Below are 19,031 nucleotides of genomic sequence, written 5' to 3' on the forward strand. Positions count from 1 at the left end.
CCAGGCAAATCTTGCGAGAGAACAGCTGCTTACAAACCTTATTACAACACTTGAAGTCACACAGTTTGACAATAGTTAGTAACGCATGTGGGACCCTGTGGAACCTCTCTGCTCGAAATGCAAAGGATCAGGAGGCACTGTGGGACATGGGAGCCGTGAGCATGCTGAAAAACCTGATTCACTCAAAACACAAAATGATAGCCATGGGTAGTGCTGCCGCTCTACGGAACCTCATGGCAAACAGGCCAGCAAAGTACAAGGATGCCAACATTATGTCTCCAGGATCAAGCCTTCCATCTCTCCATGTCAGAAAGCAAAAGGCACTGGAAGCAGAATTAGATGCTCAGCATTTATCAGAGACTTTTGACAACATTGATAACTTAAGCCCAAAAGCATCTCACCGCAATAAGCAGAGACATAAGCAAAATATATACAGTGAGTATGTCCTGGACGGCACCCGCCATGACGATGGGGTGTGCAGGTCGGAGAGCTTTAACGCTGGCAATATGACTGTGCTCTCACCATATGTAAATACTACGGTATTGCCTGGCTCCTCCTCTTCCAGTAGAGGAAACACAGAAAATTCTCGATCTGAGAAAGACAGGAGTGTTGAAAGGGATAGAACAGTAGCTTTAAATACCTATCATCAAGCTGCAGAGAATACTGGGAACTCCTCTAAGAGAATAGGAATGCAGATTTCTACTGCTGCAGCTCAGATTGCCAAAGTTATGGAAGAAGTCACAAGCATGCACATTCCACAGGAAGACAGAAGTTCTGGTTCCACTTCTGAACTACACTGTTTGACAGAAGACAGAAACGCCCAGAGGAGATCTGCCTCTGCCCATACTCACTCAAATACATACTTTCCTAAGTCTGAGAACTCGAACAGGACATGTCCTGTGCCTTATACAAAAATGGAATACAAAAGAGCTTCAAATGATAGTTTAAATAGTGTCAGCAGCAGTGACGGCTATGGTAAAAGAGGCCAAATGAAACCTTCCATTGAGTCTTACTCTGAGGATGATGAAAGTAAATTCTGTAGTTACGGCCAATATCCAGCTGACTTGGCACACAAGATTCATAGTGCAAATCATATGGATGACAATGATGGAGAACTAGACACCCCTATTAATTATAGTCTTAAATACTCAGATGAGCAGTTAAATTCTGGAAGGCAAAGTCCCTCCCAGAATGAAAGATGGGCAAGGCCTAAGCATATAATAGATGATGAAATGAAACAAAATGAGCAAAGACAGCCAAGGAACCAAAATGCAACCTACCCTGTGTACACTGAAAGTGGAGATGAAAAACACATGAAGTATCAGACACCTTTTGGACAGCAGGAGTGTGTTTCTTCCTTTAGATCAAGAGGATCCAGTGGCTCAGATCAGAACAGAGTAGGCCCAGCTCTCGGAATGAATCAGAAAGTAAACCAGTCCTTGTGCCAGGTTGATGATTATGATGATGATAAGCCAACCAACTATAGTGAACGTTATTCTGAGGAGGAACAACATGAAGAGGAAGACAGACCAACTAATTACAGCATAAAGTACAATGAAGAGGAACATCATGTCGATCAGCCTATTGATTATAGTTTAAAATATTCGACAGAAGTTCCAGCGCCTTCTCAGAAGCCATCTTTCACTTTTCCAAAGACTTCTTCAGTGCAGCTCAATAAAACTGACCATATTCCCCCAAGCAGTGGGAGCACATCAGCCCCCTCAGCTGGATCAAAGAGGCAGAACCAGCTTCACCCGAACTCTGCACAAAGTAGAAGTGGCCATTCACAGAAGAATGCCTCCTGTAAGACTCCCTCTATTAATCAGGAAACTATACAAACTTACTGCGTGGAAGATACCCCAATATGTTTTTCAAGGTGCAGCTCTTTGTCATCCTTGTCATCAGCTGAAGATGAAATAGGACGTGATCAATCCACACGTGGCACAGATGCCAGTAATACACTGCAGATTGCAGAACTGAAGGAAAACAGTGGGACTCTGCCTACGGAAAGTACAGCAAGTGAAATTGCATCAACAGCACAACACATCAGAACAAAATCCACTAGACTTCAGACTTCTAGCTTGTCTCCTTCTGACTCTTCTAGACATAAAGCTGTTGAATTTTCTTCAGGTGCCAAATCTCCCTCAAAGAGTGGTGCCCAAACTCCTAAGAGTCCACCAGAACATTATGTACAGGAAACCCCACTCATGTTTAGCAGATGTACTTCTGTAAGTTCCCTGGATAGTTTTGAAAGCCGTTCAATTGCTAGTTCAGTTCAAAGTGAGCCTTGCAGTGGAATAGTAAGTGGTATTATAAGTCCCAGTGACCTTCCAGACAGCCCTGGACAAACAATGCCTCCAAGCAGAAGTAAAACACCCCCACCTGCTCAAGGAGTTCAAGTAAAAAGAGAGGTACCTAAAGGAAAAGCACCTACTACTGAGAAGAGAGAGCCTGGTCCTAGACAGGCAGCTGTAAATGCAGCTGTTCAGAGAGTTCAGGTACTGCCAGATGCTGATACACTACTACATTTTGCCACAGAAAGCACACCAGATGGGTTTTCTTGCTCTTCTAGCCTGAGTGCTCTGAGCCTTGATGAGCCATTTATACAGAAAGATGCGGAGTTAAGAATTATGCCTCCAGTTCATGAAAACGAGCATGGAAATGAAACAGAACCTGAACAGTCAGATGATACAAAGGATAACCAGGAGAAGAAAGCAGAGAAGCCAGCTGAAGCAGAAAAAGACATTCTGGATGATTCTGATGATGATATTGAAATACTGGAAGCGTGTATTATTTCTGCAATGCCAACAAAGTCTTCACGTAAAGCCAAAAAGCCTTCTCAAGCATCTGCTCCAAAAATACCTCCTCCTGTAGCCAGAAAGCCCAGCCAGTTGCCAGTTTACAAACTTTTGCCTTCACAAAGCAGACTGCAATCACAAAAGCATGTGACTTTTACTCCAGGAGATGATATGCCACGAGTATATTGTGTTGAGGGTACACCAATAAATTTTTCAACAGCTACATCTCTGAGTGACCTGACCATAGAATCCCCACCAAGTGAGTTGGCCAATGCAGACAATGTGGGTGTGGGAGCAGAGTCGGGGGAGTTTGAAAAGCGGGACACCATTCCTACAGAGGGCAGAAGTACTGACGATTCTCAGAGAGCAAAAAGCTCAGCTGTGACTTCCCTGGGCCTGGATGATGACAAAACAGAAGAGGGTGATATTTTGGCTGAGTGCATTAACTCAGCTATGCCAAAAGGAAAAAGTCACAAACCTTTCAGAGTGAAGAAGATAATGGATCAAATTCAACAAGCATCTTCATCTCCAAGTAACAAAAACCAACCAGAAGGTGAGAAAAAGAAGCCAACATCACCAGTAAAGCCTGTTTCCCAAAACAATGAGTACAGAGCACGTGTGCGAAAAAGCACAGAGCCTAAAAGCAGTGCTAATAATGAAAGAGGCTATCCAGAGAACAGAGATGCAAAGAAACAGAACGTTAAAAATAATTCAAGAGATTTTCATGACAAATTGCCAAATAATGAAGAGCGTGTAAGAGGAGGTTTTGCATTTGATTCCCCTCATCATTACACACCTATTGAGGGAACTCCTTATTGTTTTTCACGGAATGATTCCCTGAGTTCTTTAGATTTTGATGATGATGATGTTGACCTTTCAAGGGAGAAGGCAGAATTAAGAAAAGGAAAAGAAGGCAAGGAAACGGAAAGTAAAGACAGCTCTAATGCCGAACAGTCTCCAAATCAGCAGCCAAGTAGCAGGACACAAGTTTGTCAGAAACACCCAGCGGGCAGAAGCCAGACAAAAACTTTCTCTCAGTCATCTAAAGATATTCCAGACAGAGGAGCAGCTACAGATGAGAAAATGCAGAATTTTGCTATTGAAAATACGCCTGTTTGTTTTTCTCGCAATTCGTCTCTTAGCTCCCTCAGTGATATTGATCAAGAAAACAATAACAACAAAGAAGGGGAACCTGCAAAACGTCCAGAGGCTCCTGAGCCACAGGTGGAATCCAACAGACCACAGACTTCTGGTTATGCACCTAAATCATTTCATGTTGAAGATACTCCTGTATGCTTCTCTAGAAACAGCTCTCTGAGTTCTCTTAGCATTGACTCAGAAGATGACCTTCTGCAGGAATGCATTAGTTCTGCTATGCCTAAAAAGAAAAAGCCCTCAAGAATGAAGAGTGATGGTGAAAAAAATAATTCCAGAAATACAGGTGGTATACTAGCAGAAGATTTAACACTGGATTTGAGAGAGATACAGAGACCAGATTCAGAACATGGTTTTTCACCTGATTCGGAGAACTTTGATTGGAAAGCTATACAAGAAGGTGCAAATTCTATAGTTAGTAGCTTGCATCAAGCTGCAGCTGCTGCATCACTGTCTAGACAAGCTTCATCAGACTCTGACTCTATCCTTTCATTAAAATCTGGTATTTCTCTAGGGTCACCATTTCATCTAACCCCAGACCAAGAAGAAAAACCTTTCACTAGTAATAAAGGTCCAAGAATTATTAAGCCAGGGGAGAAGAGTACGCTGGAGTCTAAAAAAGTAGAATCAGAAAGTAGGGGAATCAAAGGAGGGAAGAAAGTGTATAAAAGTATGATCACAGGAAAAGCTCGCTCCAATTCAGAAATCTCAAGTTTGAAGCAACCACAACAGACAAGTGTGCCTTCAATTTCACGTGGTAGAACAATGATCCATATTCCAGGAGTTCGAAATAGTTCTTCAAGTACTAGTCCTGTTGCCAAAAAAGGACCCCCACTCAAAAACATGAACTCCAAGAGTCCCAGTGAAGGCCAAAGTTTGACTAGTTCTCCAAGAGGAGCCAAATCATCAGTGAAACCTGAGCCAGCTCCTGTGACTAGGCAGCCATCAGGGTTGAACCAGAGTGGATCAAGTAAAGGGCCTTCTCGATCAGGATCTAGAGACTCCACGCCTTCTAGACCTCAGCAGCAGCCATTAAGTAGGCCTCTGCAATCTCCTGGACGAAACTCAATTTCCCCAGGAAGAAATGGTATCAGTCCTCCCAACAAACTGTCACAGTTGCCAAGAACATCATCTCCTAGTACAGCTTCAACTAAATCCTCAAGTTCAGGTAGAATGTCATACACACCACCAGGCAGGCAGATGAGCCAGCAAAACCTTACAAAGCAAACTGCCTTACCTAAGAGTACCAGTAGCATTCCACGAAGTGAGTCTGCTTCAAAGGGGTTAAACCAAGCTCTCAGCACTGGTGGATCAAACAAAAAGACTGACCTATCCAGAATGTCATCCACAAAGTCTAGTGGAAGTGAATCTGACAGATCTGAGAGACCTGCTCTTGTTCGTCAGTCAACTTTTATTAAAGAAGCTCCAAGCCCAACTCTGAGACGGAAATTAGAAGAGTCAGCTTCATTTGAATCTCTGTCACCTTCCAGGCCAGACTCTCCCACAAGGTCCCAACTACAGACCCCAGTTTTAAGTCCATCTCTTCCTGATATGTCTTTATCCACTCATTCACCTGCCCAGAGTTGTGGTTGGCGAAAATTAGCCCCTAATCAGAGCCCTACTATAGAATATGATGGAAGACCAGCAAAGCGTCATGACATAGCTCGTTCCCATTCTGAGAGTCCCTCTAGGTTGCTGATCAATAGATCAGGAACATGGAAGCGTGAACACAGTAAGCATTCCTCATCACTTCCTCGTGTAAGCACTTGGCGAAGAACTGGAAGTTCCTCCTCAATCCTGTCAGCTTCTTCAGAATCCAGTGAAAAGGCAAAAAGTGAAGATGAAAAGCAGCATGGAGGTTCTCTTTCTGGACACAAGCAAAGTAAAGAAAGCCAAGCACCAGCAAAAGGTACTTGGAGAAAAATAAAAGAAAATGAAATTCCTCAGATAATGAATGATCCTCAGCATTCTTCTTCGGCTGCCACAAACGGCTCTGATTCCAAAACCCTCATCTATCAGATGGCTCCAGCTGTCTCTAAGACAGAGGATGTGTGGGTGAGGATAGAGGACTGCCCAATTAACAACCCTCGATCTGGAAGGTCCCCAACTGGAAATACTCCCCCTGTTATTGACAGTGTTTCAGAGAAAGGCGGTATGAATGGTAAAGATCCTAAAGAGATTCAAGAAAAGCAAACCCCAGGGAATGGAGGTGTTTCTGTTCGTACCGTTGGCTTAGAAAACCGTCTGAACTCTTTCTTTCAGATAGACAGTCCAGACAAGAAAGGCACCGAAACAAAGCCTCTGCAGAATAATCCTGTTCCTGCACCAGAAATTAACGAAAGTACTGTAAGTGAGCGTACTCCATTCAGTTCTAGTAGCTCAAGCAAGCACAGCTCCCCCATCGGTGCTGTGGCAGCAAGGGTCACTCCTTTCAACTACAACCCGAGCCGCAGGAAGAGCAGCGTGGACAATAGTTCTGCTCGGCCATCACAGATTCCAACACCGGTGAATAACAGCACCAAGAAACGCGACACTAAGTCTGAAAACACTGACTCCAGTGGAACACAAAGCCCTAAACGTCACTCTGGCTCTTACCTGGTAACTTCTGTTTAAGTGCAACAAAAAAATAAATAAAACTGATGTATTATATACAGCAGCTACTTAGAAACTTTGTTTCTAACGAAACAAAAAAAAAATGGGGATTGATTTTTTTGTTGTTGTTGTTTTTATTTGTTGTAAATAGCTTTGATTCTTGTTAGATGGTCCTTGTTCTGGAAGCCATATTTGATAGTATACTTTGTCTCCACTGGTGATATTTTGCAGGAATACCTGACTGACAGTTTGGAATAAAATTGCTAACGCAAGTGTATTTGTACAGTATGTTTAACATGTATTCCCATGTTTAACGTGCATCCCATCCCAATATCGTTTGAATATTGCATGTCATTGAAATCATGGAATAGCACAGATGGAAATGATGCAGTCATATTTCTTTATCAATAATTTCTAGATTACAGACCAACTAAACTACATCAGGGAAGAATTGGTATTATTTATGCAAAAAAATATACTCATGTTTAGTATTTGTGAGTTCATCTAACCCAATAATTAATCATGTGGCTGTGAAATTCACAGTAATATGGTTTCCTCTGAACAAGCTTTCCTAGCCTGCTTTTCTGCATGAATGGAACTGATGGTTCATTTTATGAAGTAACGATTAACATTTCTGTGGTCACATAATGTGCATAGATAGTTATGGTGTAACAATTTACACTTTCTTTGTGCTCTGAAAAAGAAAAAAAAAAACACAAAAAAACAACTGTGTAACTGTAAAACCTTGAACAAAATTATTTTACCTGAATTAGATTTTATCTTAAAGTAGGTAGAATTTTTTTGCTATGCTGTAACTTGTTGTATATTCTGGTATTTGAGGTGAGATGGCTGCTCTTTTATTAATGAGACGTGGGTGATGTCTCCACAGAGACTAAAATGAACATTTCAGAATAAATTATTACTATATGTAAGTTGTGTGTGTTACTTCTGCATTACATAAAAATACAGGATTTTACTTTGTGATGTCACCGTATAATGGGGTTGTATGCACTTAACACTTAAGGCCTGATCTGGGATAATCCTGCACCTTCAAATATCAGTTCTTCCTTATCACTGGCAAGTGGCTGTTGTAGGATGCTTTTAACATTGCAGGATCAGGCCCTAGATCTTCTGTAATATATTTGTAATTGAGACAGTTTCACACATCTCAGGTGCATAACAAGGCTAAAGGCAGGGTATTTCCAGTAGCCACGCAGTATAATTGTTCTCATGACTGCAAGCCTGAAACAATGTTGTATCTATACAAATAATATTTGTAAAACAAAGCATTTTTTGATTGGGGATATAATGTAGAATGTGAAATAGTGACTATAAGATGAAATTTTGCTTCTATTTGCGCTCTCTGTGCTTTTTTTTAATTTATTTTTTAAAAATTATGAAGGGAAAAGTATCGCAAGAATCCCATGGCAGCAAGAAATTTGTTACTATAGTAGAAAAATAATTTTATGCAAAACATGACATTTGCTGCCTCAAGCCTTTTTGATGCAAATATAGATTGTGCTAGAACAATGCTGAAAAAAGCAGATTTGTGCTTTAAAATATAAATATAGTCTGGATTTAGATGAGGATTACTTCAAAGTAGAAACATGAGAGAACAGAACATGAACCATTCTGTGCATGTTTGAACAAACCATGAAACGAAATGGTAGATCAGTTTTGTTGTATCTCAACTGGACTGTTCTAAAGTAGCTTTCTAAATAACTGATGTGTCAGAATGTCCTGATTTCAGGAAGCCCTGAAATAGAGCAATTTACCTTTATGGTAGCTTTAGCACAGTTGCAGAGTGTATCACTTCCGTGGCTTTTGGACTTCTGATCCTGAAATGATTCAGTTGAATTAATTATAGATCATGTGCTGATGTACAAACACAATCAAGACACTATCAGAAGACAGAAGTCAATTTATATAAAAGCCACTACCAAAAATACCTGTTTGGCAGAAGTGGTATCTTATTTGCTCTTTTGTTCTTTGCTTCCTGTCAGATTTGCTTAGAGACATGCCATGTTCCTGTATCACCTGGTGAACCTATTAAGAAGCAGCACTCCTCATGTTAGCATTTGAAATATCTTACATATAGTATCTTCATTAAACTTCTAATATGAATTAATATTAGTGTCCTTTTAAAGATGAAATAAAAACAGATTATGTCGTGTTCAAAGTCAGGACTCCTGCTGGAGTAGAATACAGAACTCCATCCTTGAGTTTTAAATGAAAGACCACTTTTGTTGTGAATGTTGTGATTCTTTTTATTTCTTTTTTAAATTATTATTTTGTGCTGGGTTTTTAACAACTGATACAAAAATATACTACATAATCCACAGTAGTTGTTTAACATCGGCATTACATATTTGTCCTGTCAGTTTAAGAATTAAACTCAGTCTCAGAAAAGAAATTCTGATTTCAGTTCTGTAACTGAAAAATGACTGGAATCAGTTTTTTAATCAGAAGATAAGAAAAACTATAATTGTATGCATATCAAACACCAGAATGTCTTTGAAAATTGCAGTGGCTTCTCGATATAGACTTGGGGATACTTCATGATCATTATAATTGGAAAGTTTCTCTTAGTATCCTCTTAAGTAAACCTATATTTGTAGCAAAGACAGGCTAGAGAAACTTTCCAACTATAAGGGTAGTGATACACTAAAATATGCTTCCCATGGGAGTTGTTAAATTTCCATTATAGAAGTTTTAAGAAGAGGTTTATGAAACATCTCATAGGGATGGACTGTAGTATATTTCATATTGCCTGTGTGCAGAGATGGGTGATCTTTTCAAATCTCTTCCAGATCTACATTTCTCTGATTCTTTATCTAAAATACTTAGTATCCACTAAGAGCCTTTCAGAATATTTAAAGACATCCATGATGTTTGATTTATGATGGGGATATAAAGTTATATTCTATAAGCTTAACTAAAAAACAGATCCCAGAAAAATAAAATCAGAAACATGAAAACTGGTTGCAATAAGTATATTTGGTCTTGGATTTTGTTAATGATGTCTAGATACATGATAGTCAGATTTGATTTATGCTGCTAAAGATAACCTCTCATTCCTTGGTTTCATTAGTATGAAGTTGCCACAGGTGGTAAGAGGACATTATTTATGTCAAGGCACAACAAAGAATAGCAAGGAGCTAAGGAAACCAAGACTCAATTTACTGTTCTTCTGGGATGCACTGCCTTTCTTTCTACCAATATTGGTAGATTTTTTTTTGTGCTCAGACCTTTATTTGTCATTGAACTAGCTTATCGTACCTAGTGCATACCAAACTTATACTTAAAAATCAGTTTATACTGAAAAATAACTCATAAAGCTCATTTCAGACTGTCTAGCTTTGTCCTCTTGATGTAAAAAGCAGATATCTGACCTCCCCACAATTTTTAATTCGTTTACTTTTTAAAATGTGCTTCCATTTTAATTTCTTGCAGTGTGCTGCAATTAAGGTTACTGCTCAATTTCTGTGAAAGCTCTTCTGACTAAATATTGCAATCTTTAAAGGGGAACTAATCTATTTCTATTTTTCATGTGCAGTTCTCTATCAAGAGTATTTTCCCCAGAAAGATTAAAGATAACGCTCATAATTCTGTCAGATATGACAGCTTGAAAATTGAAAGCCTTGCCACAGTTTCCTGATGAGACTGGAATATTGTTTCAAGCAGGATTTGGCTGCAGAATACAAGTATAGTTTATGCTATAAATGTCAGTAAGCTGCAGTATTCTTCAACATAGACTAGAGCCTTTGATGGCTTTGGGAAGTTAGCTGCTCTGTCTTTTTTGGTAAAGGAGGAGGGAGAGAAAAGGAACAATTTCAGAGACAGTCATGTTGTCCTAGGGATGTACTTTTCTTTCTTCCTCAGTAATTTACATAAGCTGCACCAGAGAGAGAACAGCTTGTGCACAAATTAATGAGGTTTTATTTTGAAGTATACCAGTAGACCACAGAACTGCAGAACCTTTGTTTGTTAATCTGAAAACGGAATTATTTGATGTCTACTTTGGAGTACTTCATAGCTGTCCATCTCTTTGCTCCCCCTAATAGAAGTTGGTATTACCAAGAAGGTAACAGTGTATTAGCTTCCTCTTTCTTCTTAAGGATAAAGATCCATACAATTTCCAGAATTGAAGAAATGGCATGTGCTGTTGAAAGAAGTTTTCTTCTCCATTCCATGCTCCTGGCTGTGAATCCTGGCTCTTATGTGACCTTTCAATGGACTTGCTCACCTCTTACCTGCTCCCCTGATGGTGGTAGTAGGATTAGTGCTGCATTACTATGCTGGATTTGCTCAGTGCATAGTTTTACAAGTGCCACCTGAGCCAGCAAAAAAATAAATAAATAAAACAGCTAGTGCTGGTTGAAAGAGGTTGGGATGGTTTCCTTTATGGGTGGTCACTGGATTGAGCCATTACAGGCAATTTTAAGCCAATATGCTAAGTTTCAGACCTTCACCCTTTTTGACATAGCAAAAGCAAATTAAAATAGGATTTTTTTTTTTTTTTTTGTAACTGAATTTTTGCCTAATGGCCTCTAGTGCTTTGCATTTAAGTACCTTGTGTTTGGGTAAGTCCTTTATCCTGGAAATTCTGACAACTAACTTCAGAAGTATTACATCAATGTACAGATGTGGAAAACATACTTCTTCATCAAAAATACCCTCCTCCCATCCCCCCCCCAAAAAAGTCTACCATATATAAACTTCTGGGAGACAGTTTTTAGACTTGCAATATTAAATTCAATGCAGTGAATCCTTCCAGTAAAAATATTTACTGCATCTACTTGTTTTCTAGAAGAGGCTTGAAGAGGGAGGATAGCATCTCCCTTTCTTAATGAGGTCAGTATTGTAGGGATAATCTGGAAAATGTTTAGTTGGACTCTTCTTACAAGCTCTTCTATTGTTACTAGATGCCTCCCAAATGTCTTTTCTCATCTAGCTTTCATGAAATAGTATGAACAGCCATAAGAGCGTCACTAATGATCATGTGTAGACTTCCACCTAAATATAACTTCATACATCTACTGTAATGCCTTGCAAAGTTGGATCCACCTGTGCGACAGCTTTGTTCTTGATGAGATGTGTGATTTGGATGAAGCTGTGAATCAGAAGTGAAGTGTCAGTTAATGTAAAGCATGGCTTTCTCCACATGTTTAAAACTCTGAGGACCTTGATACCAAATACCCAAGTGTATTCACTCTCTGGTTCCACAGCCATCTCCTTTGCACTTTTTACATTTAACCAGAAGAGATGCCCACATTTAATTTCATTTCAGATCACATGTAGAAATAAGATTCCTGCATCATAGTTTCCTATATGCAGAATTGTATCTGTAAATGTGTTTATAGAAAATGTTACGTAGCTAAGGTTGAGTTTTTAGTCAGAATGGTAAGTTAACTGCTTACGTGTTGTGTTTGGTTACATATTGGAAGTGCAAGGGAATTTGGTGTGGCGCAGAAGAGCTTTAAGAGTTCACAACATAATTAATGCAGGTGTCGATTAACTTGTGATGCCAAGATGAATTTTCTGCTTTCAAGTTTCAGTTTACCAGATGTGCTGTTTACTTACTCTAAGATTGGGTAACACCTCCCTAACATAGATTGCAATTTACCTTTCTTATGAAATTTCCACATAGTTACAGGCTTATGCATTAGTGAATTTCTGCCACTGCAAGATTTAAAGAAATTATTTGAATTTTGCTGTTTGTGAAAACATCCTTTGCTTGAGTGGCTGTAGAATTGCAATTAGGATATCAGGAAGATGTAGAGGGAGCTGGTTCACTCAGTAAAATGCACTTCTGTCCAGAGCTCAAGCCATACATACAAAAAATATATCTAATGCCATCCTTTTTGGTGGGATCTAACATGAATAAAGCTTGTGCTGGTTCTCTGCAAGTAAACTGTCATCCTGTGAGATCAGATGAATTTTCCCACCTGTAAATGTTGTTTCTCTTGAACAAACTCGGCCCACAATTATCTTTCCTTCAGTTTTGTTGTTTGCTTCTGCCTGAGATGCATTACTGTTTATATCCTAACTCTGTAATTAATTCTTTATTCAATTATTCTAATGTATTTTGTTTCACAGTATACTTATTCTGAATTTAGTCTTGCTATGCATAATTTATTTATTACTTGCAGTGTTATATAAAATTTCCTCCTGATTGCACCCTGTCAGAGTGGAATTGTTTTCTTGGCTACTACTGAAAGTTAGGTGTCTGTCCACTGTATTAGAAACATGATTTCATTTAAAAAGGAATTTGTTGTTAAGATACCTCAGTAATTCAGTATATCAGAACAAACACTCTAAAAAAACCCATGCGTTTTAATTTTAGTGATACATTTCAGATAAATAGTGTAAAAAAGAAGCTTAAAGACCTGGTTCACCAGTAGAGTTCTCTGTTCTTTTCTGTGTTTCACCTTAGAAGGAACTGCTCAAAACAATATCTAGTTCTGACACAATGTAATCCCATAATCTCTCTGTTACTTATGAAAGTTTCACAAGGTTTATTTCATTAGCAGTCATAAGCATAGCAGAGACTATTAATTACAAAATCTTTCTTTCCCATAATGAATAATTCTTTAGTCCCCGATTAGACTATTGAGGGACCTGAGGTGATTAACTCCCAACACACACATACACACACACACACACACACACACACATATATATAGATATATATATATTTACATACGTATTTTACACTCCCCTATTCACTTTAGACTTTGACAAAAGCATTTAAACTAAAAAAAGGGCATTATTGCTGATTACTAAGATCCCTTGTTTTCTAGTAGTTGTACCACTCTTTCATATTGAGTTCTAGTTTGAGGATTGATTAGCTGGTATCTTATAAGTTCTAGAAAAAAAATGCACTTAAGTCTTGCTTTATATGCAGAAAAGGAAATTGTCTTGCTAGAAATTTAAATGTTTTATTAAGAATAATAATTTTTAAAAGCATTATAAACTATCACCTGCAATTTAAAGTCAGTAGGGATCATGAAAACAAGGAGATTTAGAGTCATCATTATATTAAATACAAATGAAGGTAGGCTAAGCCTAATTCTGCCTTTTTTTCCCTAAAAATGCTCTGTACAAAAAGCACATTGTTAGTTGTGCACCTTACCTGACTCTTGCTAAGGTGTGGGATGGCACACATTCACTTTGGAAGTAACTGGAAGAACACAAAAACAGGTGTAAAAATTAAGCTGTAATACGAGTTACAAGAAAACTCCCAATTTTTATTATTTTTTGTAGTAGTATTTTGTTATCCTATTGGGTGATGGAAAGAAGTTGGCATCCTTTTTTTCTTACTACACTGAGCAGCTGAACAACCGTGATGGATTATTTGACACTTCTAAGTGTTTTAAGTGTCATTGTTTAACCACAGCTGGCAACCAAGCACTACCCAGCCACTCACTCCCCTCCAGTGGCAGGGGGGAGACAATCAGAAGACTAAAAAGTGAGGAAATTTACAGATTCAGATAAAAACACTTGAACAACAGAAGAAAATTGTGATGATGATGATGATCATGATAATTATAACAATCGAGAATATACAAAACAAGTGATGCACAGTACAGTTGCTCACCACTTGCTGACTGATTCCTAGGCAATCCCTGAGCATGAGCCTCCAGCCCACTTTCTCCACAGGTATATCCTCAGCATGATACCATAAGGTTTGGGATATCCCTTTGGCCAGTTTATGTGTCCTCCCCTCAACTTCTTGTGCCCCTCAGCTCTCTTCCTGGAAGGACATGAGAAACTTACTTTAGCAACAGAAACATCATGCATTTTCAGCATTGTCATACTAAATTCTAAACACAGTACTATACTGTTTACTAGAAGGAAAATTAACTATCCCAGCCAAAACCAGAACTCAAATCATTTGGACTTCTTAGAAGTGAAAATCTAGCTTTAAATGAAAGCTATGAATTCAGTGCAAATACTGTATTACTGTGTCACACATATATGACTGATGGTTTCTTCTGATCTTAGAAGCTGGCTGTACACAGCTGTGAATTTACACAGCTGTCAGCTGCTTTACAAGGCTAAAACAGAAGGACAAAGAATGGGTGTAAAACTGAGCTCTGTACTTAAGAGGTACAATCTCTGCAATCAGAAGGAATGAGAGATGGGTAGAAATCCATGTTTTTCCACTTTGCAAGTCCCCTTGTGGCCAGCTAATAGGGATTTGGCTAGAATCTTGGCAGTGTGGTGCCCAGCATTTTCCCCAGTACCTCAGTGAAACACTGTATATATAGTCTGCTGTACTTCATACATAAATTCATGCAAGTCAAGGTTTGGGTCTAGGTGACATAATCCAAAAGACTTTTAGCTCCAAACACTGTACAAGTCAGGCTGGCTGTTTCAAGGCCACTTGTCAGCTGCTCTTGCAGTGCAGCACTTACACAGATTGAAACATTTAAGCCTCAAGTGGCTTTAGAACATCCCATGCTCCTTAAATAAGCTATTGACGATGTTTATAGTCCTCTACCACAGAGATGAACAGAAGTGGTACTTCTGCTGATTCATAAAGAATGCTGTGTTGGTGTTCTCTGTAGGATGGGCATGAGGTAGTGCCTCTTCTGAAAACACTTATGTAGCAGACAGGATTCCGGATTGTTAAAACTGAAAGGTAGTCTATTGGATTTAAAATCACAGAACCACAGAATGGTTTGAGCAGGAAAGTGACCTTAAAGACCATCCAGTTCCAGGCTGGAACCCTGCCATGGGTAGGGACACCTCTTGCTTTGGGAAAATGACGCATACAATCTTTTAAAAGTGGCACGTACTGAGATTAGTGTGATTAATTCTGCATGTTCAAGTTTCATGGTAAGTAAATACCAATAAAATGAAACTAAATGAAAGAGCATCATTTTCTCTCTATGCTGTTGAAAATTCACTGGTGGACAGACCTAGTTCATACTGCCTGTTACTTTCCAACTTGAGTCATATTTAATGAAACATTTTCCACAATGAAAGTTGGGTTTTTTTCCCAGCCCTTATATTTTACCTAAAAATATCTTTTTGGAATTCTCATTTACAAAAATTGTAAGAAAATCCTTGTCATGTTTCCCCCTTCCCTTCAGTGAACATTGAACAAATCAAGATTTCCCTCTACATCCCCATTCAGCATTTTATTTGCAGTCCACTACAGAGCTGTTCCACAAATCCCACTGAAAATCTACCATCTCCTGCATAAGTTCACTAGTCCTATTATTATATAGGTATTCTTAGCATGTTTATGGAGTGTAGCCTCAAGTGAGAAGAAAATGAACATGGATGCAAGGTCTGAATAAGAAAGAGTATGTGACACTTCAGTAAAACACTGTCACAGACAAACTGTGTCACCTCAAATCATCTCCATTTTCTTGGGCTCCCACTTCCAGTTATTTTCATTTACCCCAGGTGAATTGCAGCAACCTATCACAACCACTTTGAATTTGTATTTCATATTTGTACAGGGCTCTTGTTGCTGGGTTGTTTTGTTCAAGAGTGTGTTTTATTTGGGGTTTGAGGGGTTTTTTGTTGGGGATTTTTTTGTTATTTTTCTTCTCCAAACACCGTTAACAGTGAAAATAGTCTCAATAAGGACACCTGACTTGCTGATAACAGTGTATACAGAGAGGGAATTCTCTGCTTTAGGGACTTGTAGTATAATTCTCATTGCCTGCCTGTTCCCCTTCCACTGCAGTGGCAGCAGATGGAATAACCTCACCAAGTTATACACAGCTTTCCAAGACCTGTATCCCTTCTGCTATCCAAAGGCATTATTTGCAATCTACATATTTCGCTCAGACGTGTACAAGTCCTATCCTCACCAGCAATTGTACCTTCTCTTCATACTGCTTTAAATTGTTTAAAAGCTATCAGGTGCTGAGTGCTTCATTCCGTTTCTGAGTCCAGGGCCAGCAGATACTCGGGAAGTGCTGCAGCTATAGCGTGCCTGAGCTGGAATGCTTTGTGACCTACTTCTGTCTCTGAATTCCTTAGGCTGGAAGTATGCAGAATTCAACTTTGAAATTTATTTCTTATGGCACTAGAACAAATGCAGTGATTGGATACCATATACTCAATGAAGTCATTCTACAGTGATGATGAGGATTAAACTGACATGTCTCTACTCACTGCTTAATTTTAGGCATCCTGGTTTCAAGATATTCCAAATTCTAGCACCTATAAAGGAGATTGGTAAGTAATAAGAAGATCTGCAGGGGGAAAAAAAAAGTTTCCCCTGTGTGGTCAGTTATGTTTGCCACATGATCCAGTCTGTAATTCCACAAACTCCATTTCTGGCAATTTTTCAGTTATTTTTCCATCTGAAATAGATGTGGAAAATAATTTTTGTCTTTGTACCCTTTGTATTTCACAAATACTGATACAGGCTATGTATCTTTTGTAACACTAAATTTAAATATTGGTTTACAAGATAAGCCATTAATACATTGCTATTAAAAAGCTACATGAATTGGAAGAGAAAAAAATAACATGCAACTGTCAAATAAAAGAACATTAAACAACACAAAACCTTTCTCAGTGCCCTGAATTAGGTGGACTGACTGAGAGCAATTTTAATATGCAATGAAGGTACTCACAAACTGCAGCTGTGTTCACTGCCTTTAACATACTGTCAGAGCAGTGTTTCTCAAGGTAATGCACCAGAAATTGCTTTACAAACTGAGAAACTAAAACCACTACAGAAATCTAAGGGAACAGTACAAAGTAAATTTTAATATATTTTCATTAAGTTTTAGCCTGTTTTTAAATTTAAAAAAATGAAGCTGTGATGATGCCAAATAAATATTTCTTAGCATTACTTCCTAAAAGATTTTATTAGATTGTTCTTTGATTCCAACACTGCTAGAGCATTGTCCTGCAGAGGGAGATTTATGTTTATACCCTTTTGGTGGGTTCAGACCTGTGTGTCCCAGAAGCAAAGGGCAATGTGTATTGTTCAAACCCAAATGACAGTAAGCATAGTTTGTAACAAGGTTTATGATGACCATGTTTCATGCAATGGTCTGACCATTACCATGCCCTGCACACCTCATGCCTGCACAGAGACAATGAATGTGTTGCACCCTGGTCAGTCCACAGTTCACACTGTGCACTAAGACCCCTCTCCTCCCCGACAGCCCACATCTGTCTTGCTAAAAGCAGGTGACAGCAGTGGACAGAAGAAGCTTCTGTCCATGTTGGCTGATGCACAGATTTAAGCAGTGACAACCCGGACAACAGGACAACTCCCAAGGTAATGGCAGCTCTTGACACTTTTTAGGTGGTAGGGATCTCAATAAAAAGTCATTTAATAGAAAGACAAGTGTGTGCAAGCAATGGAGATTTAAAATAAAAACACTGTGCAAAGAAAGGAAAACACAGCAAATCCATTATCAAGCTACTGTTGACAATATGAGAACATTTTGTTGCTAAGCAACAAAATATCAAAGAAATTATTTGTAATGGATTACCTCTTAGAAAGCTACACTTGACTCTGTATCAGTCAGTTTGATGGTAATCTGAAGATAACCCTCAAAAAACCTGTCTTTAGCACTGGACAACTATTGCATCAAAAACTTTCTTCATAACTGGCACACCTCATTTACATAACCTTGTTTGTCAGCTGAGGAGCTTGTTGAGTCATGTTTGTGACGAGCTGCCAAGTCGCTGAGCTGGTCCCAGACAGCTGCAGTCACATTTCCAAAAGCTGCTTGCTCCTGCTGATGCCACACAGTTGTGCTGTTCGTGTTTTCTGCAGTACTTTGTGCAGTGCGCTCACTTCTGACAGAATGAGAGCAAAGACAGAAGACAACAAAACTGCTCATCATTCAACAGGGTGAATAGACAATAACTTTTTCATCTGTGCCACCCTGATTCTTTCTGAAGCTCCTCCGTAACTGTTAACTCTTGTAAGTTTTCATGAATGGTACTTGCAGTTCTCCCCTGGGGATACCACTGTGTTGCACTGGCTCTTAGCACCCCCCTCTTCAATATTTCACTGCCAGCTGCATGTGTTGGTGGAGCAGAAAATAAAAAAAGACACCACCACAGATAAATACTGAATAGATACCTTCAGTTCTTTGTCGTGGTACATAACTGCTGTATGAAGACGGTAACAGTGCACAAAATATGACCTGTCAAATTGACAGGGTGACTGAATGGTTGAGACTGTCAGGGACCTCTGGGTGTCATCTGGTCCAACCACTGCTCCAGCAGGGCCACCAAGAGCTGTCATTCCCATACAGCTTTTCAGTATCTCCAAGGATGAAGACGCCACCAACTCTCTGGGCAACCTGTGCCAGTGCTCGGTCACCCTCACAGGGAAAAGGAGTTTCCTGATGTTCAGCGGGAACCTCCTGTGTTTCAGTGTGTGCCCATCGCCTCTGTGCTGTCACTGGGCACCACTGCAAAGAGCCTGGATCCATCCTCCTTGCACCCTCCCTGCAGGTGTTTATGTACCTTGGTGAGATCCCCTGA

At 39.3% G+C, this 19,031-nt stretch overlaps 1 protein-coding gene across 4 annotated transcripts in view; it reads left to right on the forward strand.

Annotated features, from left to right (window-relative positions):
* The window catches only part of APC (APC regulator of WNT signaling pathway), a 95,861-nt gene extending 83,136 nt beyond the window's left edge, over positions 1 to 12,725 (forward strand). For all 4 annotated transcript variants that reach the window (XM_082301903.1, XM_082301905.1, XM_082301904.1 and 1 more), the window contains one exon: positions 5 to 12,725. In XM_082301903.1, the coding sequence (XP_082158029.1) occupies positions 5 to 6,566 (6,562 nt within the window). In that variant the 3' untranslated portion in view covers positions 6,567 to 12,725. The remainder of the gene's footprint in view (positions 1 to 4) is intronic.
* The last annotated feature ends 6,306 nt before the right edge of the window (positions 12,726 to 19,031 follow it).

Source organism: Coloeus monedula (genome assembly GCF_965178545.1).
Source record: "Coloeus monedula genome assembly, chromosome: Z".
NCBI classification, from domain to species: Eukaryota; Metazoa; Chordata; class Aves; order Passeriformes; family Corvidae; genus Coloeus; species Coloeus monedula.